Here is a 27,138-nt window from a genome sequence, read left to right as displayed (position 1 = left end):
TCAGATTTTTTATTATACCTTTTATAAGATTCTGTTTTATACATTTTTGCACTGTGTGGTGGTTTTGCTGTACTGCGCCTTTAAGGCTAGTCCTCCCCGCCCACCGTTTCTACGTGCCTTTCTGTGTTCCCTTATTTCCTCCCTCGGCTGTGTCAGACAACAAACAGACATAAAAGAAGCAAATCTCACGTAGCGTTTGTGAGAAATAGTACAGTAAGAACTTTAGGCGGCCTCACTCCTACCTCAAATTGCTGACGGTCTGAAAATCGCTCCAATTGGTCCACTGTTCGTATGTTGTAAAATTGAAAAATAAAGGACTCTTTGTGTTTATATCACCCCTATATGACCGCCTATACACTATACCTACACATATTTCGGTCCAAACAGCTTGAAAAGTAGATTTGGCACCATAGGTGCCCTGTAAGGTTGAACACTCACTGAATGACAGGGTCCATGGCAGCAATTCTCTCCGTTAGGATCTGCAGCTCACTATTAGTCACATCATTCAGGGCAGGACCTGAATTGCTGGCAAGCACAACCTAAAAGTAAATATGCTCATGTTTGTAACTAATACAAAGCAGCATAAACCTTAAAAAGCAGTGGTGAACAGTGACAGATTTTTTTTTTTTTCATTTAAGTTTATTTGTGCTGTATCTCAGTTTTTTAAAGCACATGCTTTTAAGTAAATGACTCACTAAAATAAATGATTCGGTCAGAGTCTCCTGTTAAAAACTCACTTATTCAAAGTAAGCCCACTTCAAAAATAGCTCAATAATTTCACATGTCCATTTCCAATTTAGTTATTATACTATGTGTACAAGTCTTGTTAATAAAATAAAACTCAGTAAGTACATTTATCTTCAAAATTGAGTTACATTTCATCTTGTCGACCACTGATGTGAAAGCCAATAACTCAAAGAATATCGTAAACCATATTGTTGACTTACCTCTGTGCCTCTGAGGAGGAGCTCTCTAATGAAAGGGAAAACCCCGAGAATAATGTCTATTCCACTATTATCTACGAAAAACAATGCACATTTATGAGGAGGACCCTGTAAAAGAAAGCCAGCAGGCACAGTGTTTAATCAACAACAGGAAGAATTCATACACTGTTAAATATGATTTCAGATCAAATGTTAAATTTTAAATACACAATGTCTTAAAATAGATTTACCATACTTTGTTTAGTTAAAAAAAACCTGGGTAAATAGCCTAAGCTCATTATAGGCCCCTTTCATAATAATAATAATAATAATAATAATAATATTGACAAATACAATAAAAACAACAAGAAGAATAATGAGAATAATTACACTAACAATAGATTTGATAGGTGTCCCCTATATTGTCACACTGCAACTTTAAAGCAGTATAGACTGGTGAGAATGCCTTCAAATAATATTTTTATTGTATTTAGAATCCCTTTCATTCATATTTAATATTGGGGTCGTCCAAGTTTTTTCGTCATTTTTCTATTTAAAAAGTAACACAATAGTTCCTTTTATAATTATGAAACTCATTCAGTTGCTATTTGTGAGAGATAACTAGTAACTATATAACTAATTACATTAATAATGTGCACAACACAGCTGAAAAGCCAGTTGTCTGCTGTTTATTCGCTTGACGAGGGGACAATAGGTCCCCAGACTGAACTCCATGTCTGACGGCATTACCTCATTGCTTTATAATGGTGGTCTTGCTTTCAAAATACGAGGACATTTTGAAATTTTGTCTTGTTTTTTATTTTTTTAATAATTTTTTTTTTTTTAAAGGACAAAAATATTATTGATGTAATCTCATGAAATGTTGTGTACAATCAAATGCTTGAGGTGTTTCCATTAATGATCCTATGCAGATCATCAGTATCAGTGTGTTAATTTATTTTTTCTTAATCATTTACATAAGAATGTGAAAATGATTTTTGAGGCTCAAGGTATGTCGTTTCCATGGTCTGAACTCTTAAATCGAACTCGAACTCTAAAATAAATTGGACACATCAAGTCAGGAAACAGTATATGAGGACAGCTAAATATAAAGTTAAATATCGAAACTGAGATGCTTGTTATACTCATTGTTTATTTTGGGTCTGACCTTCATTCTCTCAATCCACTGGCTGTAGGCATCCACAAGCCATGGCCTCTCTGGGAAAATAAAATAAACACTAAATTGGAAATTATTAAAAATACAAAAAAAAAAAAAGAAAAGAAATGAAATGTTTCCTGAGCACCACATCTATTGGCATTGAAAACTGTGATATTAAAAACTGGATTAATGGCTGCTGGATTGCAGCTTTGCCATCACAGGATCAAAAGTATGTTAATATGCATGCAAAAACAGAAAACAGTTTTTTAAATTGTATAATTATTTACTTGTAAAACATTGTATAAGGAGATTTTAGGCCTGTTTACGTCTGGTCACTTCATTTTTGTATGATCCAATCTATACAAACGGTTCTATTTACATTTGGCCACATAAATGCATCGCCGTTAAAAACATGATTCCGATCTTTAAACCTTGTGCTATATGCAAACAGAACTATTTTACATCGACTAACGCATCAGATACACCGTATTTTAATTCAATATTTTTTTTACAGAAACATATGCTATACATCTTATTTGGCCTACAAATGCATTTACATTTATTAATTATATTTCAACATTAACAAATGTATTATTAAAATCCAAACTCATGTTTGTCAATATTAGTTAATGAATTGTCAGCTAACATGAACCAAAAATTTATGACTTAAATATACAAATACGTATTAAAAAAAAAAAAAAAAAAAAAAAAAAAAAAACATTGTTCATAGTAAATACATTTAAGAGACTAAAATGAGCCTTTCAAAAAAAAAAAAATAAAATAAAAAAAAAAAGTTATTGTTTTTGAAAATTGGATTGTTCCCTTGATCAGTAAAAATCATGCTACATCAAAAAATTAGAGCAGTCCTAAAAACCCCTGGTCTGTCTCTTTGTAAATATTACATTAAGTTTTACTAAATTTAATGAAATATATTTGCATAAATTAATGTTAAAACAATGTTTCTTGAAAAGATTAATCAAATGCAAACTGTTTTTGTTCAAGTAGCATCAATTTCATGATCAGGATAATACAATACCTCATTGCCTCATTGTAAGCCAGGACAAATCCTGTGTGATATTAAAAAGTTTTCATACCTTGCAGTTGTTGTTTTGCTTGCTCAAAACCAAACTCTGGATCTGTTTCAAGTACACTGAAAAAATTTTTAAAAATACACTCAAATGTAAACAAAACATCTAAAAGATACCTGAAGAATTCCAAGCATATTTAAAGTACACTCACTCCGACACTGCTTTGGCTCCCCAGTCAAAAACATTGCCAGCCAATAGGCCTTTGACCAAAGCAAACTGCCTCTGCTCCCAGCTCAGCTCTTCTACTGACTTCACCACTTTTAGATAATATTTCAGGGCCATGTCATTCTCCTTCTGCTTGATCTACAGGCAAACAGAGAATTAGATTAACTTCTCATTTATATCAGACAACAACAACAACAACAACAACTACAAAACACCCAAGCTGGACGGCCATTTAAAATAAAAACAGATTCATAGAAATAGAAAAATCAAACACAGAAAATATTTATAATACTTGAGAGATTGAGGGGGACTGATAAACTGTATATTAAGGCACCACAGGGAAGGTAAAGGATGATTTAAAGAAAACCTTAGAGTAGGGGTCAGGAAAGTTGAACTCGTTTAAACAGTGTTCTCTTGTGTCTAAAAGACTTCTGACGGTGAGGGATCCATAAGCACTAGAGATGAGAGGAGAGGCAAGCTACATTAGTAGAAGAAACACTCATCCAGCAATAATTAAGCCCACACACACAAACACTGTGGCTATGTTTACACAACAACATTGTAGACAAAAGTTTTCTCCTTGTGTAAAAAAAAAAAAAAAGACTCAACAATGTTTGTCTCAAAATGATGACGTGTACATATCAGTAAAGATTACTAAAACTAAATAAATATATTTTATAAAACAAATAAAAAAAAAAATCCACACAAAACTACCAATAGTGTTGGATATCATTAAAATTATGTCGATTACGATTCTAATTTCAATTCCGCTTATCAAAGAAGAATTGCTAATAACTTTGTCTCCGTACACAAGCTACGTCTCACAACCAAACACATGTGAGAAGTGACACAGAAACAATGCGTGGCCGACAGCTCCAGATATAAAGCAAACCAAATATCTCACTGGTGTCGAAAACTCTCTTGGATCATGTCTTCGACAGTTCACACTGTGCGATTGTTACTCACGTGAACAAGCACTGATTTGCCTGTGATTTCAGCAATTTTTCAAAACCTGTCAGCGAATTAAAATCAGGGCTAAAATTATGCAGTCTGAACTCGACATTAGCTTTGCTATCGTTTTTCACCACATGGCCTTAAGCACACATTGCAGTTCATCTTATGTTTAGATTACAGTTAATTCAAGGTGCTTTCAAGTGCAGAAGTTCCAGGCAGATTGTCAAAATTTAAATAAAAATGTGCGCATGTATAAAAAAATCAGGTAAGAAAAATCAAATAATTCTAATTTTAAAACAAGTATTGGATTTCATAATCGAAACTAATTTTCGATTCCCAACCACAACTACGATATACTCTGCCACGCACACGCACGATGTCATCTTTTCAAAAAAATAAATAAACTTTAATTCAAAATCTGTTTTCATACTTATGTATTTAGAAATGATGTTGCCATGTAAACAAACAGGCAAATCTCATTAAAAAATTGCTGTTTTTTTTTTTTTGCTGAAAACGTTGTTGTGTAAACCGTTGTAGAAATCCTTTATCTAGTAAAATATCCTAATCTCTACTGGGATATGGCAATAAAATTTAAATATCAGTCAAGCTGAAGAATGAGCACAGGATAAGCCTTGGTTGAGGAGGAACGTTTATGCTGCACTTACAAAGGCTGGTGACGAAGAGTCTGGAGTTTGTGACGATATTTCTGCCGAAACTTCTCCGCCCTCTCCGCAGCTTCTGGTTGGTCTTTTTGACTAGCCACCGCCCGCTTCACCACCTGTTCATAAGCAAAGTAATTACATATGTAAGCAAATAAAAAAATAAAGAAATTTATTAGCTATTTTTTCGCCACATATTTTAAATAATGTGTCAAAGCCAAACACGTATACATTCACTTTTTATTCAGCTTAATGTCTCTTTAAATACAACTGACCATTTAAAATTTTAAATTTTGATTTAAGTAAGTTTAGGAAAAAAAAGATTTGTAAACACACAGACACAGACACACACAGACACACTAAAATATATAATATATAATATGAATAAATATATATATGAGCAATATCACTCGAGTAGCAGTGCGATATGGCTGTATATCGGCACTGGTGGGAGGTGTGCGTTGTGCCCCCACCAGTGCAGATATAGACCTTTTTCTTGGAACGCAAAATTACCCATTATGCTTTGCGTGTATGCGCAAGGAGAATGCAAAGAACTTCCGGTCGGCAGCTGATGCGTGTAAACAGTCACATTTGGACAGCTTTGAAACAATAGTTTTAATCTTTAAGTTTTAAGCTTTTATCCTCTTTGAACTAATAATGTTTCCATCAGCACCATCTCCTGGACTGATCATTTAAAGAAATGCGATCTAATAGGATGGAAAACAGCTGCTGTGAGGCATTTTCCCCTTGTTGTCAGACGGCATCTTCTGCATTTTAAATGAAGCCTTGTCATCGCTAAAGTCAACATTTTCTCTTTATTTCAAATATATAACCAGCCCAAACAAATGTAATTCTCCAAAATGTTTGACACACACACACGTAGCCTGTACTGTGCCACTGACACACTGATTTTAAAACTGTGACAAAGGGAAAATATAGGCTAGTGTCATTTTGAAATGACAGAAAAACACAAACCGTGGTAAAAACAACACACGAAATAAAACACAAACGGCTCGCGATTAGAATGAACCGCAAATCAGCCAGCAGAGTATCAATAACAGACTTTTATTGGTCAGTTTTGTAAATTAAGTTTCATGCCAGTACTCTGGTTTGCTCTCTCTCTGTGTGTGTGTGTGTGTGTGTGTGTGTGTGTGTGTGTGTGTGTGTGTGTGTGTGTGTGTGTGTGTGTGTGTGTGTGTGTGTGTGTGTGTGTGTGTGCGTGTGTGTGTGTGTGTGTTAAAGAGCCGCTGAGCTAACAGCTGACAGGCCGGGAACGCACACGCACACTGTATTTCTGACAGCAGACACGTGAACTAGGAGAACGTTTTTCTCGTATTTCTGACGTGCTTGAACCACATGTGACAGACTATAACGGCTTTAACAGACACATTTCTAAGTTGTGTGTCACAAAAAACACTTATCCATTGAAAACGTTATTGAAACCCCTTTTCGGAGTGCAAATTGCCAGTTGTAAACGCTGTAAACGGAAGTTTTTAGCATTCTACCGGAAGACGCTGGTCGCTATGGCGCCATCCATGCAGAAGCCATGAAAAAGGTCTATACAGCCATATCGCACTGGTACGAGTGTGATATTGCGTTTATACAACAGTTTGATGGCATAATTGTGTATATAAAACAAAATCAAACATGGAGAGTCTCAAAAACCCTTTTGTATGAGGAACTACTGTCTTCCGGATTCAAATCAGTAGCCCCTTTCACGCAGTGATACCGGTAAATATCTGGAAACATTCCGGAACGACTTTACCGGTATATTCAAAAAAGCGCTGTTCACACAGGAAATTTTTACGGAAATTTTCCAGAAAAGAGCATTCACACATCCATTCCAAAATACCGGTAAATTCTGACATCATTCACCACAAATGAGCTTTAAACGGCTGCGGTTGTATTTGTAAACATTTGACTAAATTACAAACTCTGTGGATGATCAATATTGTGAACAACTTTCGCAGGATCACTTTCGCATGTCGAGATGTTCATAATATGTGCGTGTGCAGGCGCTCACAGGCTGTTTCACAGGCACACACAAAGCTTAAAGGTAAACAAACAACGGCTTATCATAAGCATCTCATCGATTATTTACACAGTTGGCAATAAGAAGAACACATAAACGTGATCTAAATAACTTCTAGCAGCTAAATGTGTCTGGAAAAATATTCAAAGGCTTTTATTCTCACAAACTGCGCGGACGTAAATGCGTCTGACTGTTGTGATTGGCTAAAGCAGACGTCTCACGTCAGCACGTTCTAGACGTGCATGCGGTTATTACGGCAATCTTCCTTCTGCATTCACACAGTGCAGCATTCCGGCAAATTGGCGGTAATGTTACAACTTCTCTTTCCGGAAAATGGCCAGAACGAATTAACCGGTATTTTCAAAAAGGACCTGTTCACACATACAACCTTTCCGGAAAATTGCCGGCAATTTTCCGGAAAGGTCTGTATGTGTGAAAGGGGCTAGTAGCTGACAGTTAAACAGTTGAGCGTGCATCTTTTAAACTTTAGATCTGTAGTGTCTGCTTTTTGCTGGCTGTATATGGGCGGAGTAATACGAAAAAGGGTAAAGAGGCTGTAGGTGTTCGGATATTGCAGAATATCGCACGGCTATCAGCCAATCAGATTTGAGAACCAGACAGAACTGTTGTATAAATATACACACACACACACACACACACACACACACACACACACACACACACACACACACACACACACACACATATATATATACACACACACACATACATACATATACATACAAGGCTCGAAATTAACCTTTTTGCTTGGTAGCACATGTGCTCCTAACTTTAAAAATGTATTCGCATCAGCCAAAATTTAGTCGCACCCACCAATTATAAGCACCGTTACTACAAGTTTTATAAAACTATATTTACTGCATTTGAAATCAACAATAATCAAACTAACAAGCAAAAAATATATATGCATGCGTGAGGAAAATATATCTCATATAATATATATTAGTGCTGTCAAAATTAACGCGTTAACGCATGCGATTCATTTGAAATAATTAACGCGTTACAAAATTTACGCAATTAACGCATTTTTTTGTTTCTGTATGTTTTTGATACAGCAAAAAAAGAAAAAAGCCATTGGATTTCTCTGATTTAAATTTTTTTATGTATTAAAACTAACATCATAAAAGTATGATCTTGTTTTTTTTTCTTTTACTTTAAACATTGAACAGTGATAGAGCTATACTTCTGGGGTTTCTGCTTAGCAGGAAATAAAACAAATCCTTCTTTATGCTTAAAACCAAAAAGCTGCTTAAGAATAAAAATAAATGTAATATTGTAGTAGTTAAACAAATAAACTAATTTGTTCTTTTCTTTTTTTATATGGAACTCTGTTTCAATCAATTTTTAAGTATTTTTTTATTTCCAAAAAGAGGAGCGTCCACCTTTTCTTCAGACAGGACAGATCTGCTTGATTTGACTGTCACCTACTGTCCACCTTTTAGTGGATCAAGGAACAATGTAACGGGGCTCTATTACATTTAACATTTTCTTAAAACCTGAAATTTCCACTACCGATTAGGATCTCTCAGATGTTTTTTTTTCCACCACTCTCTTGGTAGTGGTGATGGAGGCGTGTGCGTGTGATGTACCTTAGTGGGGGTGAGTTGTGCCCAACGTACCTGAAAAGCTGGGAGGATTGTGGTGGAGAAGGGTGTGCGACATATTTAAGGACTAGGGGGGAGACACACGATTTCCGGAAGATTATCATTCGTTTGCGGGCATCCCAAGTCTCCCGGAAGTTTCGGGAGACTCCTGGATGTCTAGGATTACATTAACGTTACTAGCCATTTTGCGAGCTAGTGTAGTGCATGCCTGGAGTAGTCTTTAAAGGTGGGCGGGTATGTTGATATGTGAACAGGTTATTAAGATTTGTTGTTTTGTGTCGGGGCCCAGGGGCGGAGCCAGCACGAGCAGGGTGACACAGAAGCCATCAAGTTTGCTAATGAGTGCATGCTTTAATAAAGTGATTTTCTGAGTTCAAAAGCGATGGTCTACTGTTTAATACGAATAAGCGTATTGTGCATATTACGCCTCAGGATGATTATTCGCATCTTTGCATTAACTTAACATGTAAACCACTTATGCCTGATGCTAGGGCTGTGCAATTAATCGAAAATCCGATTTCGATTTCGGCTTTTAACGATTATGAAAAACCATTAATCGAGATAAACGATTATTCCATCACGTACCGCCCCCCTTCCAGTTGTACACGTGTGAAAACTCTTTGCCTCTGCAAAGCAAAGTTCCACGTGAAAATGACAAAAATTATGTGCTGTAATGTAACTTTTGCCGTATGGGATGCGCAAAATTTTTAAAAGCGCAAAAATGCATGTGCTGTTGTGTGGCCACACTCAGCCTCGGACAGAAGAGCACACACACATCTAACGCGATCTTAATGTGAGCTCTTTAATGGTCAAATACATGCACATTTGTGTCAGAGCGCGGTGTTTAGTGATTATTTATATTAACCCTCATTTGTGTAATAAACTAACAAGTTAAGAATCAAAAGACACGTGAAAGAGAAACCATATCAGAGCCGCACTATTCTTAAAGTGACAGTGTGTGATATTCATGCAGCTGCCGACTGTTTTTATTATTAATCAATAATAAAATCAAAAATACAGTGAAGATGCTTAAAGCACAGTTTAAACATAACAGATTTAATAACTCATTTCTAATAACTGATTTCTTTTATCTTGTCATCTTTGATGACACCACATTATATTTTACTAGATGTTTTTTAATATACTAGTATTTAGCTTAAAGTCACATTCAAAGGTTTAATAGACAAGTCATTGTATAACAGTAGTTTCTTCTGCAGACAATCAAAAATATATATTGCTTAAAGGGCTAATAATATTGAGCTATTAAAATAGGTTTCAAAATATTCAAACCTCTTTTATTCTAGCTGAAATAAAACAAATAAGCCTTTCTCCAGAAGAAAAAAATATAGGAAATACTGTAAAAAAAAAAAACCTCTGTTAAACATCATTTGGGAAATATTTATATATAAAAATAAATTCACAGGAGGACGAAAAACTTTGACTTCAACTGATTATCGTTTTGAATAATTGAATAATTGATTACAATTATGACCAAAATAATCGTGATTATGATTTTTCCCATAATCGAGCAGCCCTACCTGATGCTTCTTCCACATCAGGTGTGAACGCAGCATTATACTGTGGCAAGTCTGTACGTAAATGGCCTAAGCCAGGGGTGTTCAAACTCGGTCCTGGAGGGCCGGTGTCCTACGGATTTTAGCTCCAACTTCCCTCAGCACACCTGCAAGGATGTTTCTAGAAAGCCTAGATTAGCTTGATTAGCTAGCCCAGTTGTGTCTGATTGGGGTTGAAACTAAACTTTGCAAGACACCAGCCCTCCAGGACCGAGTTTGGACATGCCAATTCTAGGCTCTCTTATTAAATCAAAACAGCTGACAAATTTTACAAAAATCGTATAAAAATGTATGAAGCTGTTTTATTGATGCTGACGCAGTTTGAATGACAGGAAGGGCTGTGCATTTTTATTATTTGATAATCATGAGGTTCAAGGTTTTGCTTTCGGTAATAGGGTGACGTAACGTAATTATTATCATTTACAAAAAAACAACATGCTCACAACATCCAATCAGATAAAAGGAACTGAAAAGCAATATGGCGTTCTGTCCTTTATCGCCGGTAAAATTGAGCAAAGCTGATATTTCTCTGCCAGTTTGATGTTGATGACAAAACCAAACTGGCCAGTTTTAATATGAAAACACTCACTTCACATGAACTCACTTCGAGTGAGACGGAGAAAATAAAAGCACTGCAAAACTGAGGAAAAAATCAGATGCTCAAGGCATAATCTTTAAAATAATGATTTGTGTTAATTCATTTATTCATTCATTTTCTTGTTGGCTTAGTCCCTTTATTAATACGGGGTCGCCACAGCGGAATGAACCGCCAACTTATCCAGCAAGTTTTTACGCAGCGGATGCCCTTACAGCCGCAACCCATCTCTGGGAAACATCCACACACACTTATACACTATGGACAATTTAGCCTACCCAATTCACCTGTACCGCATGTCTTTGGACTGTGGGGGAAACCGGAGCACCCAGAGGGAATCCACGCGAAGGCAGGGAGAACATGCAAACTCCACACAGAAACGCCAACTGAGCAGAGGTTCGAACCAGCAACCATCTTGCTGTGAGGCGACAGCACTACCTACTGCGCCACTACAACAATAACAGTGGAGCATTAATTAAATCCTTATTTTACATCTAGCGAAACAAATCATCCAACTGCACAGCTGTATAGCAGACGAGCATGACCAAGATAAATAGCAAGGCTACACTTCATAGAGCCACTTACATTTGAAGAAAATATATTTTTGGAACAGATTTTGCTTGGTATAATTTTTTGTTGGTCAGTTATCTAAAAAACAAACAAGAACAACAAATAACATTTGAGCCGCATCAAGACAAGGTCTGATATGCTTCCACAACCAAAACACAAACTGGTTTGTTGAATGAAATTATAATATAGATAAAATAAAAGTGAAATTATTTAGAATAATTATAATTAAAAAGTAAAAATCAAAGAGTAGCCTTTCATTTTAAAATAATTTGAAGATAGATATTCCCAAATTATAATATAGGGTATAGAGAATAGCACGCAACATACATGCATTTAAAAAATGAATTACCCACCCCAACCCACCCCACAAATTAACTGAAATTTCTTTAACCCGCCTCAACCCATGGTTTGCGGGTTATGAGAAAACTTTTAATTCTAGGGGTAATTTCTGAGTTTATAAATGAGCGTATAAAATGAATTTCTGGAGATTTTTCTGCAATGTGAACATGGCCCATGTCTACAAAATAATTTGACTAATTTCTTGAGTGTTTTTATACATGACTCCAAACAGAAAGACAGTGCTTTGCCATTTTCCCCCCACATTCAACAAGTAATGTTTCAGATTAAAACTTGCTTGTTTGTCAGTATAAAATACACGTTACTGTTGTCTCTATTGTGAGTTGTGCTACTATCTATCTTTCTAAGTTAGTAATGCAAATTATAAAACAAGGTTGCAAAATGATAGCATTATATAAGCAGTTTTTAAAAAATAATAATAATTAAAAATAGAAATCTTACCCCATCTAGCGCATCCTCAAAGCAGTAGAGCCAATAATCCCGAGCCAAAGCATCTTCCGTCAGGTCCACAGTGTCTGGGATATAAGAGGTTGGGTCATGCAGCAGGGGGAGGTTCACTAGCTGTCTTTCCAGACGGTCCATTTCCAACATGTCAAACTAGAGAGAGAGAGAAAAAAAAGAGGATTAATCACAATCGACTGATATGCAATTTTTGCAAGAATCTAAAAAGAATGCAACATATAATCTGCAGACAATTTAGTGGCAATAAGGAGAAGTAAAAAAATACAAGAAAAAACAGGCAAACACACAAATCAGGGGGTTAAATGGTGATATTAAAAGAATTTGATAATTACAAAAATGAAAGCTAACAAAAGTAATCCAAATCATGATGCATTGCAATCGTATTCATTTCTGCCAGAGTACAATAGCTTAAAAACAAAGCAGATTTGGTTGAAAGTTGTTACTGAAAATATTATCCAGTAACAAAAGCTCTGAGAAAGTGGCAGCACATGTACCATGTTTAACCTTCAAATTCAAACCAAACACAACACCCAATATAAGGATTCGTAAAAAAATTTTAATAAATAAAAACAATACTGCAGCAGAGAGCAAACCGATCCCCCATTACATTTTGTCAATTTATGACAAAGCTATATAGATGGAGATATAATAATCAATCAAACAAACAGCTGTTCCTGTTCTGAGTCATTACAACTGTCCGTATCACCACTAGGAACGACTGCAGATAAATAAAAATAAATAGATAAAAAAAAGAGGAACCAAAATCTTCCTATATTTAAAAAAAAAGCCAACTCAGGCAATAACATATTCATTAATATTTGTTCAAGTAAAACTGGCATCACAACATCAGCCCTCTCAGCCAAAAAACAAAACAAAAAATTTTTTACAAAAAAGGCAAACACATGTTCAGATGGTACTCGGGTTCAGATGTTAGGAGGGGCACATTTAAATCACAAACGAAGGGCCACAAGTTACCATTTGCATAATTACACAGAGTTCAGACTTGAATCCTTTTCTTGTAAATTCAGATTTCACCAAGCTTGATTTGGAAAACGAACTCCAGACAACACGTCGGGTAAATCTTGTACTTTATAACATCATTCACATCACCTAGCTACAACGTTTCACTGTCTTAATAAAATGAAAATATAAGGAAGTGCCTATTTTTATTTTGATATTAACGACTTAAGACACCAAAAATATTAAGGTATTGTGTAGTTACATATTTTTATGATTGTCATCTTCACTGTTTGCATATTTATAACAAAACAGACCCTATAACATTACTGCACTCTTTTATTTTCAATAAAAATTACAAAACATAGTAATTTTTTCTCTTTTGCTGAAAATCAGTTTTAATAATAAATAATGGTCATTATAAAAGTATAACGTACAATAAGTTTATACAATATAGAAAATAAATCAAGCAATCAGTCAATATGCAGAATCAGTGTATGCGGTTACATAAATAAACATATTACCTTATCTTTGCCCTCAGCCAAATCATGTTATCTGAGAACAAGTGGTAGATTCAAAATAATTAAATTTCATGTTTAACAACTATCGTGAAATAAGATCCAGCGGTAGATTCTTGGTGAACTGTCCGATCTGCGCTGCTCTCACCTGGGTAGGTGGGCACAAAGCACCCACTGACTGTCTGGAGCTCAGATGTGCGCATACTCTGCAGGGCATGATAGAGTGTGGTCAGCAGTGTAGTGTGGAAAGAGATCTTTTCTGAAATGCTGAATGAAACGCCAGCATGGACGTGGATTGTTTTCATTCTAAAACGCGATTTTAAAACTAAAACACAGAGTAAACGTGTGGGAGAAAGCTTTACCTACAGTCACTAAACTATGATTCTCTAATTTACACCATTAGCTCCGAGCATACAAAGTCATGCAAAAAAAATTTAATTAACCAGCTGTCTTCTATCTTAAAAAAATGTAATTAAATAAAATACATTTTTACATAAGCCAAAGGAAACTTTTTTAGGTTTCATGATTTTTTTAAACAATTCTGAAAATAATATACTCCATTTCACCTAACAAATAAAACGAGTGTACCAAATGTACCAAAAAAAAAAAAAAAGCATGACCTGGACCATTTCTTCATATACTCAAAGCAGAGATAGAGCTTGGAGAGCTAGAGAAAATCAACTCACAAAAAATATCAATTTTACAGATGAACGAAAAATGCAGTTAGTCTCCACAATTTAGCACTGATGAGAAACCAGCAAGTTGGAATACATTTTCCTCCATCTTTACCATGTAATACTAAAGTAACTAATGGGCATCACTTGCAGAAATGTGGGATACTTATTTCAAAATGCATTGAATGTGAAGCTAACATTGTTCTTAATGTCTTTAGGCTGTTATTTAACAGCAATAAAATTAATTATTCTTTGCTTGGGTACTGAGGTTGCTATATTTGTGAATAACAGTGGGATAACTTTGATTTAAAAAATGGTGGAGACAAAGACAAGTGGTGGTCACTGAAATGTAGGCCAATATTAAATCAATCAAAAAAAAAAGTTCAACTGTGCCATAAAATACTTTGAATATGAATTGCTGTAAGTGACCGCACTTTACTGATGTGAGTGGCTGTAACTAGTACTGGTACAACTGCCATTTCACTATACAAGACCCCTCACAAGAAACTAGAGTTTGAGCATATTAGTGCCAATACCTTTAAAATACTAATAATAATAATAAAAATAGTAGGGCCTAGCACCCTTTTGGGCTTGGGCCCTTATAGTCCTTTAGACTGGTTTATACTCTATGTATTCGCTTGGGTATAAGCTGTGAATGTACAGTCATTGCAGTGTTGGCTTTGGTTCACTTTGGGAGTGCGTGCCATCATTTCGGCTGGTGGTTTGTTGTGCAATCTTTTTTTGTTGTGCACCCAGTGTGAATTATTCACAAACTGGATAGATGGGTTTGTTATCCTCAACTCTCATTCACAAACTGTGCTTGTTAAATTACTCTGTAAAGACATGGGTTGTAACAAATTGCTCTGGCTGTCAATTTTGACTCAACGATTATTTTGTGGCATACAATTCTTCATCAGTGAAGTAATCACTAGAATGGCCTATTCCCTTAAATCTATTAATTTAATTTTGAGAACTGTGCCAGTTGTTTTGGCTATTTAAATAATTATATTTGGTGTGCTTGAATTAATTTTTCTTAGGAACTCAGCATGATGAAACAGCACAGAATCCTATTCATTTGCGTTATCAATAAATTTCAATGTCATTGAAAAGTTGATTTTAGTAAAACAATATGAAAAGGAAAATTCAGATATTCCACAGATTCATTGTACTCAGAGCGATTTATTTCTTTTAATTTTGATGATTAAGGCTTACTTCTAATGAAAACCCAAAATTCAGCATCTCATACATTTTGAATATTACTTAAGATTAAAAAAAAAAATAAATCAGTTTCTGATATGAAGAATTTAACTAAGGATCTGAGAATCCTTTTAGAAAACTTGTGCGTGTGTTGTTAAGAAAGTAACCAATTTGTGTTGTGTTAATTTTTTTATCTGTTTATATTTATTTTATTTAATCATATGATCATTAGTCATTTATGTAATTATCATTTTATTGGTCATTAGTTAATGATTTGATCAGTGATTGATTGATTGTCATTTGATTATGTTTTATATTTTGTTATTACCATTTTCCTATAATTATTGCTTTATTATCATTTCATTTTTCCATATAGTTATAATATTATGAATGTTGATTCAAGCAACACTTGTTTTCATGAGTAAGAGATACGAGAATGTCTCTGGACAACGTTGTGAAGCAGTAATTTTCCTTTGCTGTTGCTTGTGGTATGATAACACCTATTGGATTTATCCTAGTCAGACAAAGTCTGAGCTTTAAATCATACGCAACTAAGCTTATTCAATAAACTTCTCTTTTTTTCCTCATCATTACTTCAACTCCTAGAAAGCTAGAGAGAAAAACTGCTCCTCTCTAGCTTTCTCAGTCAACTCCGCCGGTTTGTCTACCTAAAACAGACATTTTCTGACAGGATCTGGCGTCCGGTGCTAGATCTTATTTATCTGTTGTGGAGACTGTGTTCAAACAGACAGCATCCTTCAGCTCTTTTGCATTGTTGTAATTTTTGGAGATACGGACTTTCAGGTTTGCATTAACAACAAGTCAATAATCAAAATTAAAAGAAATTAAATTTTGAAATGCATCAGCATGTGTGTCATAAATCTACATAATACGCTGATATGAGTTGAACTTTTTTGAATTGTATTACTGAAATCCACTTTTCAATGATATGACAAGCTATACAGGTGTATATCAATATATCAAGTATTTCCAAGTTCTTACTGAACCCGAGTTATCTAATGAAATGCATTACTTCTTAGATAAAGTATTTTGTAATTGTAGTGAATAGATTTTAAAAAAAGTAATCTACCCAGCCTTGCATATGAAAAAACTTATTATCACCATGACTTTTAAAATGACAAAATCACAACAGTTCCACATATAAGGCCGGGTGGAGTTTTTGGCGCATACAGGACTCTAGATTTATGACTATTAAAAAAATCTTAGCAGTAATAAACAGGTGATGTTTTTAAGCAATGAGCATCCAGAGAAACCAAAAGAAACATGGATAGGAAAGTACTTACTGGAAACTGAGGGAAAAGTTTAGGAAATAGATGGAGATGATGGATGGATGGAGAGGAAAAGAAAAAATAAAAATGAAATGAGATCAAATAAAAACATTACAGAGAAAATAAAAAGTTTTGTAGGACACATAGCAAGCAATTAATTTGTTTTAATCTATAAATGTAGTGCACCTAAGACAAACACAAACTTTAATCTGCTTTGTTTATTTAAAAAAAAAAATGAACAAAACACTGCTGCAGCAAAATTACTGCGAGCCTTTTCTTTGTTCCGACTTACCGTTCCGCTACGAGCTCGCTGCACTGGATTTAACTCTGGAGATACACTCATGAGACCTGAGCTGCCAGCATAGTTCTCTCCCCAGCTGTACTGGTTAGGGTCTAACACAACAAAAATAAACCATTAAACAAACTACACTTCATGAAACAAATACAGGTGCACCTCTATAAATTAGGATTTCATTAAAAGGCAGATTTCAGTATTATAAATTCAAAAAGTGAAACTCGTACTATATTCATTTATTGCACAAAAACCAATATTAGTGTAACAGGACTTGACACCTGCCCACGCTGCCAAAATATTAATACGAGGTTTATGGCCCAGGGAATCCCCATGCTTGATTGGCTATTGGTGATTCACCTATCAAAACTCATAGAGAATCTATAAAATATTGTGAAAAGGAAAATGCCAGACATCAAAAACTCAGAAGAGCTGAAGGTCATAGCAACCTCGGCTTCCCTAAAGCCTGGTTTATATTCGACTCTACCCTAGTTTTTTTGAATGTGTGCAGTAAATGTAATGTAATTGGGTTGTTGGTTGAGGTCGCTTTGGATTTTTTGTAACTTTGTTCATGGCTCCGCATTGGAAGATGCACAATTTGGAGCAGAGTCTGGCCAAGCTGAAAAGACCATATGCAACACCTTCAAAATTCCAAAAGAACTATCTAATGTAAAGTCCTTTTAGTTTCCTTTGAAGCTTTGTTGGAAAACAATCCATATATTTTGTGAACAGGCTGTCCAACACTTTTTAAGAAAATGATTTATTTTAATGTATAAAAGGTTGCATCAAAGGTGCTGTATGCAAGTCTGTTACTCTTTTAAAGCATAAAAATACCATAATATGTTTGCAGATATTTCAGAAACATGTCAAGTGAACATTTTTGTTTATCTAAAAAAGTCAGATATTTTGCTTTGAAAATGTGCGTTACGTGTAAAAACTTTACTTTTTTTATTTAACCTGTCCAATGCCAGTTTAGCCAATTATATTAAACTGCTTATTTTATTCATTCAGTTAGAAAGGCTCTCAAAGCATGTGCCAGTGACCAAAATGCGGACCTCCAGTGGACATTAGCAGCCTCCAAATAAGACGCAGATTCAGAGTTCCACATGAGGTGGTTATGAATTGGCAAATAATATAAATATTATGAACATAAACATTAAGTGAGCAGGTTACATTGACACAAACCTGTGTCATAACAACACGCTATGTGAAGAGATTTGCAGTGATCAGCAATTTGGCTGTTTGCACCGGTCGCAACACGACAGAAATATAAATCAAGCCATTCAGAAGCACAGAATAGTCCACTCAATGCACTCTAACGAAATGGTAAGGTTTATAGTCTAATTAATACATATTAACATCATTAAATGTACACGCTGAATCACTGATATGTACTGGCTTGCACTGAAATTCCATTTCAAATGATTTATTTTATTTTCAAGACCTCAGGTGAACTATCTGCTGCTGTTTTCATTATGACAATAAATGTCATGTAAAATGGCATTCGAACTTACATTATTAACATTTAACACTGAATAAAACACATAAGGTGTACCTGAGTTGATCATTGTCAGTGTATCCTGTATCCTGACAATATATTCGTTTTGAACCAGGCGTGCAATATCTAATTCAACCACAGGGTCTCAAACTTACATACTGCACCTTTAGGTACGCAGTTAGCTTGGATATATAAAATGTAGCCCAAGTTATTAATTTCCTCAACTGCGTTCTTCAAAATTATCCACAACATATTTATTTTAATTAAAGTTGAATACATTTATTTAGCAACTCCACTTGGTGACGACTTCTTTACTACTGTTTCATCATGACAGTAACTTCGAGTAGCCCGATTGTTACAATTGATACTACAACCCATCAAGTATTAAAGTCTTCTAGATTCTCAGCTGTGCGCACGCAGTTAGTAAAGGCTCACGCTACGAACCCAGACACTGCTTTTCTTACTTTGATTTTTTTTTTGTCTCATCTAATCCAAAACAAGTAAATGAATTTGTCAATGGCATGAGAAAAATGTCAAAAGAAAAGATTATTTTGCTTATTTTAAGGAAAAATAAAATTGTTATGAATTGCATTTAAACGCAATGTTTTGCCTGTCTAGAAATCGTTTCTTGCTTTAAAAATGTTTATATATGTGCACTAGAAACAAGACAAAACTAAGAAAAGCTTTTTTTGCAGTGTATTAACTGCTGTACATGTCCATACTGTACGTTTAGTAGTCCAACATTTCTAAACTTAAAACTTTAGGTCTTAGGTTTTCATTAGCAGCATGCCATAATCATCAAAAATAGGAACAAATTAACACCTTAATTATATCAGTCTGTGTGTAATGAACCAATACAATATGCGTTTCACTTTTTAAATTAAATTAGTGAAATAAGTCAACTTTTCAATGATATTCTAATTTGAGATGCACTTGTACGAAAAAGTTTGCTTATTTATACAACAAAAACCACTTACTATCTTCCTCTGCCCCCTTCAAAAAGGCCCCAATAGCACCAAGATATCCTTCATGTCTTAGAAATAATGCCTGGACCTCCCCCTAAAAATAAAACACAATTTGTTATCAAAAATGGCACACATTACAACATAATAATCTCATATCATACAGCTACCTTGAGTGCAAATAAAAAACATATCCTGCATTCACTTTTGTATTAAACAAGATACATGAGAGATGACAAAAAACTACATATGAATCGAGTAAATTGAACAGTGACTGATGAAACAAATAATATTCACAGAATGCCACATTTGACCCAACCAAGTTTTCCAAGTAGCTGTTTAATATTGGTCAATTCATTAGCACATAGCTTATGAATAAAAAAAGAAAAGGCTAGACACCTTAGTGAAGAAGTTGATGCTATACGTTATGGTGTGCATGGTAACAGGGTGACCTCGAATGAAGAATCCTCCAAAATAGACTCTGGTAAGGTTATGCAGTTTAGCGTAGAGGCAGGCCAGCTGTCCAATGTCATTACTTATCATGTGCAGTAGGCTCTTTGCCATGTCTTCCTTGGAGAACTCTGAGCAATACATAACAAAAGGTCGATCTAAGATATGATACGATAACGGCCATGTAACTATGTTTCCATTTTGGCTAATGCTGCTAAAAAAGTGCATAGCAAACCCAAATAATAATGTAATATTCATTCAAAATACACTCTTGTTTATCCTTTTTAAAAACTTCAGAAAGGTCATTTCCCTTATACTTTGTGAAACCATAGACCTTTGACTTAATTTCACACTAACAACACTGCCAACTGGGTAAAAGGTCAAATTACACTTTATGTGTGTGGAAAAACAGCCCATGCAATAAATTGCCACTTGTTACAACCAAACAGAGGACCTTGACTCTTTTGCTTTACCTTTGTCTGTGGTGGCTGATTTTCCAAAGCTGCTTGCAATCAGGTCCCCAGTTAAACCTAGGGACCCATAAGCACCTCCATAGATATCTTTAACAAGCATATCCACATTTGTGTGTTGTCCCTTTGAAGCTAACTGAAGAAGTTCATCAAACCTCTAAAACATAGAATCGGAAAGAAAAAAAAATGCACATAAAGAAAAAATAATAATCTGGTACTTCTATTCAGTCACAATATTAAGTTTACAAAAAGTCACAACCTTAGTTTTTGTGAGTAAAGCTCCAAGACCCCAAAAAGTGCCACCACCTATAGAACTCCCACCAATGCGCTCAAACTTGTCCTCTGATTCAACCTTCAAATACAGCATATGAACAAGTCCTTTTAGAATTCCACAATATGCAAACTCAGCATTTGTATCATGTGTTAACATCAAAGAGGCATATAGATTCAGAACCGTACAGATATACCTTTACTATTGAGACTCCAGAGCCAATATTTATAAGTAGGTAAGGGAAGATATCTGGGTGTGTATTCTGAAACCGAAATTCAGAATCAGCATGCTTGGCATACACAAAAGCTTCATGGGGTATATTCTTCAGAACAAAGTTGCATCCTTTAATCAGACAAGTCATTTCATCTTCTTTGTCCACTCTGAAAGAAAAAAACAAAACAATAATACATTATATATAATATGTCTGTTCATGCATTTATGTGTGGGATGTTGTGTGTGTGTGTGTGTATGTATATACACACACATATACATATACATATATATATATATATATATATATATATATATATATATATATATATATATATATATATATATATATATATATGTATGTATGTATGTATGTATGTATGTATGTATGTATATATATATATATATATATATATATATATATATATATATATATATATATATATATATATATATATATATATATATATATATACATACATACATACATACATACATACACATATGTATATACACACACAAACAAAGAAACAAACACAAGCACAAACACACACACACACACACACACAAAAACACAAACACACAAACACAAAACCTCTACTGTTAAATTTACAGTGTTCCCTACTCCAAACTTGATTTGTGTTGATTGAGTGTACTCTGTTTAAGTTTTTTAATATTTAAATTTGAAATTGTATGGCTGTTGGTATGGCAAAGGTTAAATCATCTGCATAGCTGCCAGTTCATGGTAATGCAGTTATGCTTTAATTAAACTCATTTTAGTGTATATGTTGGTTTTTGGCTGACTTTTGAAACGTGAGAATAGTAACTATATTGTAATGAATAGAACACTAGTGTCTTGGAATGTCATAAAGGGGTGGTCCAGAATGTAATTTTAAGACTTGGTTGTGTTTATAAGATGCAAAGCAATGTGTGCTCATGTTTCACTTAAAGGAAATCACGTTATTTTTTTTTTTTAATATCTCACTTTGATTATACACAGCTACTAAGCTAACATGAAAACAAATTTCCTAATTCCTCTGAAAGGCCCGCCCTTAAGTGACTCTGATTGATCATTGCCATAATGTGCTGCAATTAGCGAATCGGCTCCACGTCACGTCTGCGCTCTAAAATAAAATCTGACAAGTGTCTGTAACGAGTGGAAATAGGGTGAGGCTCCTTTAAGAGCGTTTACCATTGTGTGTGCGTCTATGTGTGTGTGTGTGTGTCTGAAGTTATTTTTAAGATTAAGTTATTTCTGTTATATATCGTGACAGAAGAATAAAGCACAAGATTTGGGATGCGACCTGTGTGAGCCTTGATTTATTTTTCTGCTGCTACCAGTCAGGTGAGCTATCCTGTTTTTTTTTTTAACGCTATGCGTTACATGACGTCTTTCACATATATCCAGAATATGCAGGTGTAAGTAACATGAATCATCCACATATCTTTTGCGACTTTATTATCTGAGATGTGAAAGGCATGGAAAAGCTGCCTGAAGACAATAAATGCAGTCGCGCACACACATAAGAGACACGAACGTGCTGGTGGAATGTGTGTGTGTTTACAGCAGTTTGACTGATAAATATGAATTTGTAGCTAAATCGGTTGCCCGCAAAGCAGCATTTGTCATTGTTTACATCGTTGCTACAGCATACTGTTAACGCTAGACACTGAACAGGGCCGGAGTGGGACTCCTTTTCAGCCCTGAAGTTTCAAGCCTCAGACCGGCCCACCTCAGTTCACGACTGACTAATATGAAATAAGGTCATTTCCAATTCAGTTTCTAATTACACTATCACGTCTTTTTTTGAGAAAAGAGCTGCTTTGGAACTTCAAATGTTCAACAACCCTATCAGTATTATAAGTCTTAAGAATAAAAATGAAAAAAAAAAAATTACTCAGACGAGGATCAAACCCGGGTCGGTGGCGTCGAAACCTAACTTGTTAACCACTCGACCACAACAGTTATATGATCATTAAGCTGCAGGCTGCATCTTCCTCACGAGGCTGCGAGAAAATAGATAAAATAAATAAATATTAAAATATAAAATATTGAATAAGTAGACTGTGGTCAAGTAAATAAATACATTAATTTAAAAAGTGTGACTGCTGAGAGCAACAGATCCTGGAGCAAGGGACACCGGCCCTTGCAGCCAAAAAACGGACCGGCCCACCGGGAATTCTCCCGGTCCTCCCGATTAGCCAATCAGGGCCTGACACTGAACATGTCATGATCAATTTTAGCAAATAAAAACACTTACAGATTGTAGTTCACAGCTTCTGCTTTGAGGAAATTTTAGCCGAATCCAGCACTGAACTGGGAGAGATTCTGGAGCTGTTTTGTCAAATCATGCTTGCTACGTTTTTTATAATTCTCTGGAACATAATTAATATTGAACTGTAAGCACTTCTGTCTTTGTGTTGTGTCCTTTGGAAGACCAAATACAGAAACAGACGAAGCTCTGTGAAAACAGCAGTGTTTGGACGCATTTTTAGCTTCATCTCTGCTATAATGTTACAGCGCCTCTGGCCACGGCCCTTAGTTGCGTAGTGTGGGTGCGCAGTAAACAAACCTTTGTGATCTCACAGGGGGCGGAAGTATTTTTTGTAGTCCCCAAAATTCGTTCATTGTAGGCTTTGCTAAGCTAACTCTGTAAAAACCAAGGTCTCCCTTTGCATTGAACTTAGAACTTTTTACATTTAGAGATGTTGTTTATGTTCACACAGCTACATTACACATCAACTAAAGTTTAAAATATGATATCATAGTGGAACACCCCTTTAAAGGTGCAGTATGCAAGTTTGACACCCAGTGGTTGAACTTGATATTGCACACCTGGTTTAAAAAACACACGCGCAGTTAGCTAGATTGATGACATCTCTATCTAGCCTAAAGGCTGATTTAAACCATGTTCTCAATAAAAGCAACGGCAGGCAATAGAAGGAATATTTTCCATATTAAAAGGAGATTTTGTCCTTAAAATTTATATTTTAGAAACGGCTTTTATTTCTTGCTGCTGAACAACAAAGGATAAACTGACAATGATCACCTCAGGTACACCTCATGTGCTCTGTTCAGTGTTAATTGCCAATTCTGCAAGTTGGAATTCCATTTGACATTACATGTATTGCCATACTACTAAAAGCAGCAGCAGATTCACCTCAGATGTTGAAAATTGAATTGTTTAAAATTGAACTTGTGACTGTGAACTGTGACTCCGTGCAAGCCAACACATGTCAGTGATTCAGCATGTACATTTAATAATTTTAAAGAGGTTAAATATGCATTAATTAGATTATAAACCTTAGCATTTTCAAAGCAGAATATCTGACTTTAGTATTGTTTATCAGATAAACAAAAATCCTCACTTACATACAAAAACTTACATACAGCAGAGTTTAAATGAACTCAAAACCACAGCCATATCAATATGTTAAACAATTCTACTTACTTTAGTTTTAGCTTTTTTTCAATCAAATCCTTGAACTTGTATGCCCCTCCACCAGTAGCTTTGATGACTTTGGTTTCAGTGTTGACAAGGTGATCCTTAATGAAATCCAAGCAAGTTTCAATGTAAGCATTTTCAAACTTGATGAAGTGAAGACGGGCAGTGATCTCTTCCTGTACAGATATCTCATAAAGAGGGTCACCATCTGTTTCCTGAAATCCAGTAAAATAAAAATTAGAGCTTTTAGTCTACATGACAAGATAGAAATAAAAATACCAATATTTCAATTATTGCTAATACTTTCTTTATTATAAAACATATTTATTATAAGTTAATTACAACTATTATTTTAAATAATGTCAATGCACAGCAACATTTATCAATACCAGTAACTGGTTTAAATAACGTTACGCATTGTTTATGTTATTCTCTTTACAATACTGTCTAGTGTGATTTGTTTGAGCAGGAAACAGGACTCTTAAAAAGTGCCACTCTTGCTGTTATGTATGAAGCTTTGGTCTTTGCTACATAACACCTGTGCAGTTTAAATGGAAATCACTGCCTCTTGGAACATCTTAATAGACTGGAATATAATGCTTTTATTATTGTTATCATCATCAACATCATTATTATTATTATTTGTAGAATTTACCCTGCATGCAATAGCTCTCATAATGTTAACAATACAGCTATACATCTAGTGCAGTAAAAATATATATTATTAATTAAATTTACACAATTGAATTAAAATACGCAAAACAGTGAAGATAAATTTAGATGTAATATTTGCAATGTAAGGCTAAAAGCTCAGCAGAAATCAGTTTATTCTTAAGCACAAAAACATCCAGACTAAAAAAACATTTATAAATAAACAGCACCTTCACCATCTATATGAATGAATCCAAAATACACACTCATATGCCAAATTTTTGTTTGTTTTTTACTTTACATTTACTCTGATGAAATATATTTTACATGTTTAAAAAAATGGATCCATGAAACCTTTTCATGGTTGTAAAAAGGCTGCTTTTTATCATATTATTTAACAAGTAAAGTTATATTATATTATAATCTATATTAGCAGTAAATTACTTATCTAGTAAAGAAAAAGATACTGTCATTTTATTTATTTTTGTCATTAGCAAAACTGAAGAGACTGATCAAATAAAAGACAAATTAACAAAAATGTTCTATTGTTTCATTAGTATTTGAATTTAATATGTTTATTTATAATGTAATATATGCTTATTGAAATGTTTATTATAATGTATTTTTTATGTTCATGTAATTATCATTACTTTAAGAAAAATCATTGGTGTTAGACAAAAGAAAATATTTAATTGACAATCAAATATATAGAACAAATATATATATATATATGGAAATTCCAATAAATTAAGTCAAAATGCCCAAAATGATTTTAAAATCATAGAAGACAAAGTGAAATTCTACTAAAAATAAATTTGAATCTCCATTCAACTTTTTAAATTCTATAGGACAAACTGAAAATCCAATAAAAAATTCTGAATGTCCATTAGAATTTTAGAAATCCATTAGGATCTTATAGGATGCTAAAGGATAAACTGAAATTCCAAAAGGATTTTTTGACAATGATAAAACTATACATGCATGTTATGTACAGTAGATTAATTTCTGATTATTATTATTATTTTTTTTACTGCTATCATTATTTCCAAAGCGGAGGCCACAAAATTTTGGATTTAGGTTAGAAATCTTACCTGAAAGCTTACCTTTGCTGAATGATCAAATGACCTGACTTTTGCAACTTTGTGCTGAACAGTGGAGTAATAGGCCAGTTTTGTCAAAGAGCCACCTGTCAGATAAGGCAAAAAGGTGTATATACTATCTTTTTCTACACACACTTCCTTACCTTATACAATTATAACTTAATTATGTTATACAACGATAGCATTAGTTGCCTGGGTTCATGAGAACAGAACAATTAAGATGTAACGTACTCTAGTTCCAGCAGAGTACACAAACCCTTTCAGGTTCAAGTTCAACATTATTACGTTATGTTTTAACAGTTGATATTTACAGCCTCTATCCATAACGCGTGTGTTATTTCTCACAAACATTGAACGAACTGTCAGGTTAGCAGCACGTGCTAACAAGTTTAAGCGCAACCCTGCCCAACAAACTCTGACACGTCCAAACTTCACAAGTGACTTTAGTGCGATTAAAAATAAATCTTAATAACAAGGGTGCGAATTTGCAAGTGATGATACCTATGTCTATAGCGAACCTCTTGGCGTTCTCCAAATTGCGGAAAATTTCATCTGGAGGGAGTATAATGCTCTTATCCATTCTGTGGGATCCTCTATCAGTCCCTCCAGACAGCGCCATCTTACTCTAAATCGGCGAGAAACTGCTCATCTTAAACCAAGCTTAAGATGATACCGCCACCTACTGTGATGGAGTGTAAAACAATGCTATGAATTATATTTTACATATACTAACAAATGTCATACCCTTATTTGTTCTCTGCATTTGACCCATGATTTAAAATTATGCTTAATGTAAATTCAAATTACATAATTTCTTAGCAACTTTTTATTTAGACATTCTTTCCCCTTATGGATTTTTTTTTAACTGTCAGTGGATCAAAGGATTTTCAACCAGTTTGACATTAACGTATTGAAAGGTCCACTCTAACAAAAATTTACGTGGTAAACAATTAAAAGTACAACACAAAAATTACGTGATAATTGTGTAGC

General features: G+C 34.5%; 1 protein-coding gene across 10 annotated transcripts in view; it reads right to left on the bottom strand.

Moving 5' to 3' along the window:
* pank4 (pantothenate kinase 4 (inactive)) overlaps window positions 1–26,798 on the bottom strand; it is a 35,463-nt gene extending 8,665 nt beyond the window's left edge. Inside the window, 18 exon segments of one of the 10 annotated variants that reach the window (NM_001328387.1) lie at window positions 439–539; window positions 948–1,052; window positions 2,092–2,141; window positions 3,177–3,232; window positions 3,322–3,473; window positions 3,703–3,790; window positions 4,955–5,067; window positions 12,143–12,298; window positions 16,814–16,819; window positions 17,091–17,191; window positions 19,566–19,647; window positions 19,950–20,131; window positions 20,474–20,627; window positions 20,730–20,822; window positions 20,938–21,121; window positions 24,404–24,612; window positions 26,140–26,234; window positions 26,650–26,798. In NM_001328387.1, coding sequence (NP_001315316.1) covers window positions 439–539; window positions 948–1,052; window positions 2,092–2,141; window positions 3,177–3,232; window positions 3,322–3,473; window positions 3,703–3,790; window positions 4,955–5,067; window positions 12,143–12,298; window positions 16,814–16,819; window positions 17,091–17,191; window positions 19,566–19,647; window positions 19,950–20,131; window positions 20,474–20,627; window positions 20,730–20,822; window positions 20,938–21,121; window positions 24,404–24,612; window positions 26,140–26,234; window positions 26,650–26,767 — 2,045 coding nt within the window. In that variant the 5' untranslated portion in view covers window positions 26,768–26,798. 10 annotated transcript variants of the gene reach the window in all.
* Window positions 26,799–27,138: the final 340 nt, after the last annotated feature.

This window comes from Danio rerio, chromosome 11 (genome assembly GCF_052040795.2).
Source record: "Danio rerio strain M-AB ecotype USA chromosome 11, GRCz13ab, whole genome shotgun sequence".
In the NCBI taxonomy this organism is placed as follows: Eukaryota; Metazoa; Chordata; class Actinopteri; order Cypriniformes; family Danionidae; genus Danio; species Danio rerio.
The sequence above is the reverse complement of the archived record's forward strand: the minus strand, read 5'-3'. Positions and strand labels throughout refer to the sequence as shown.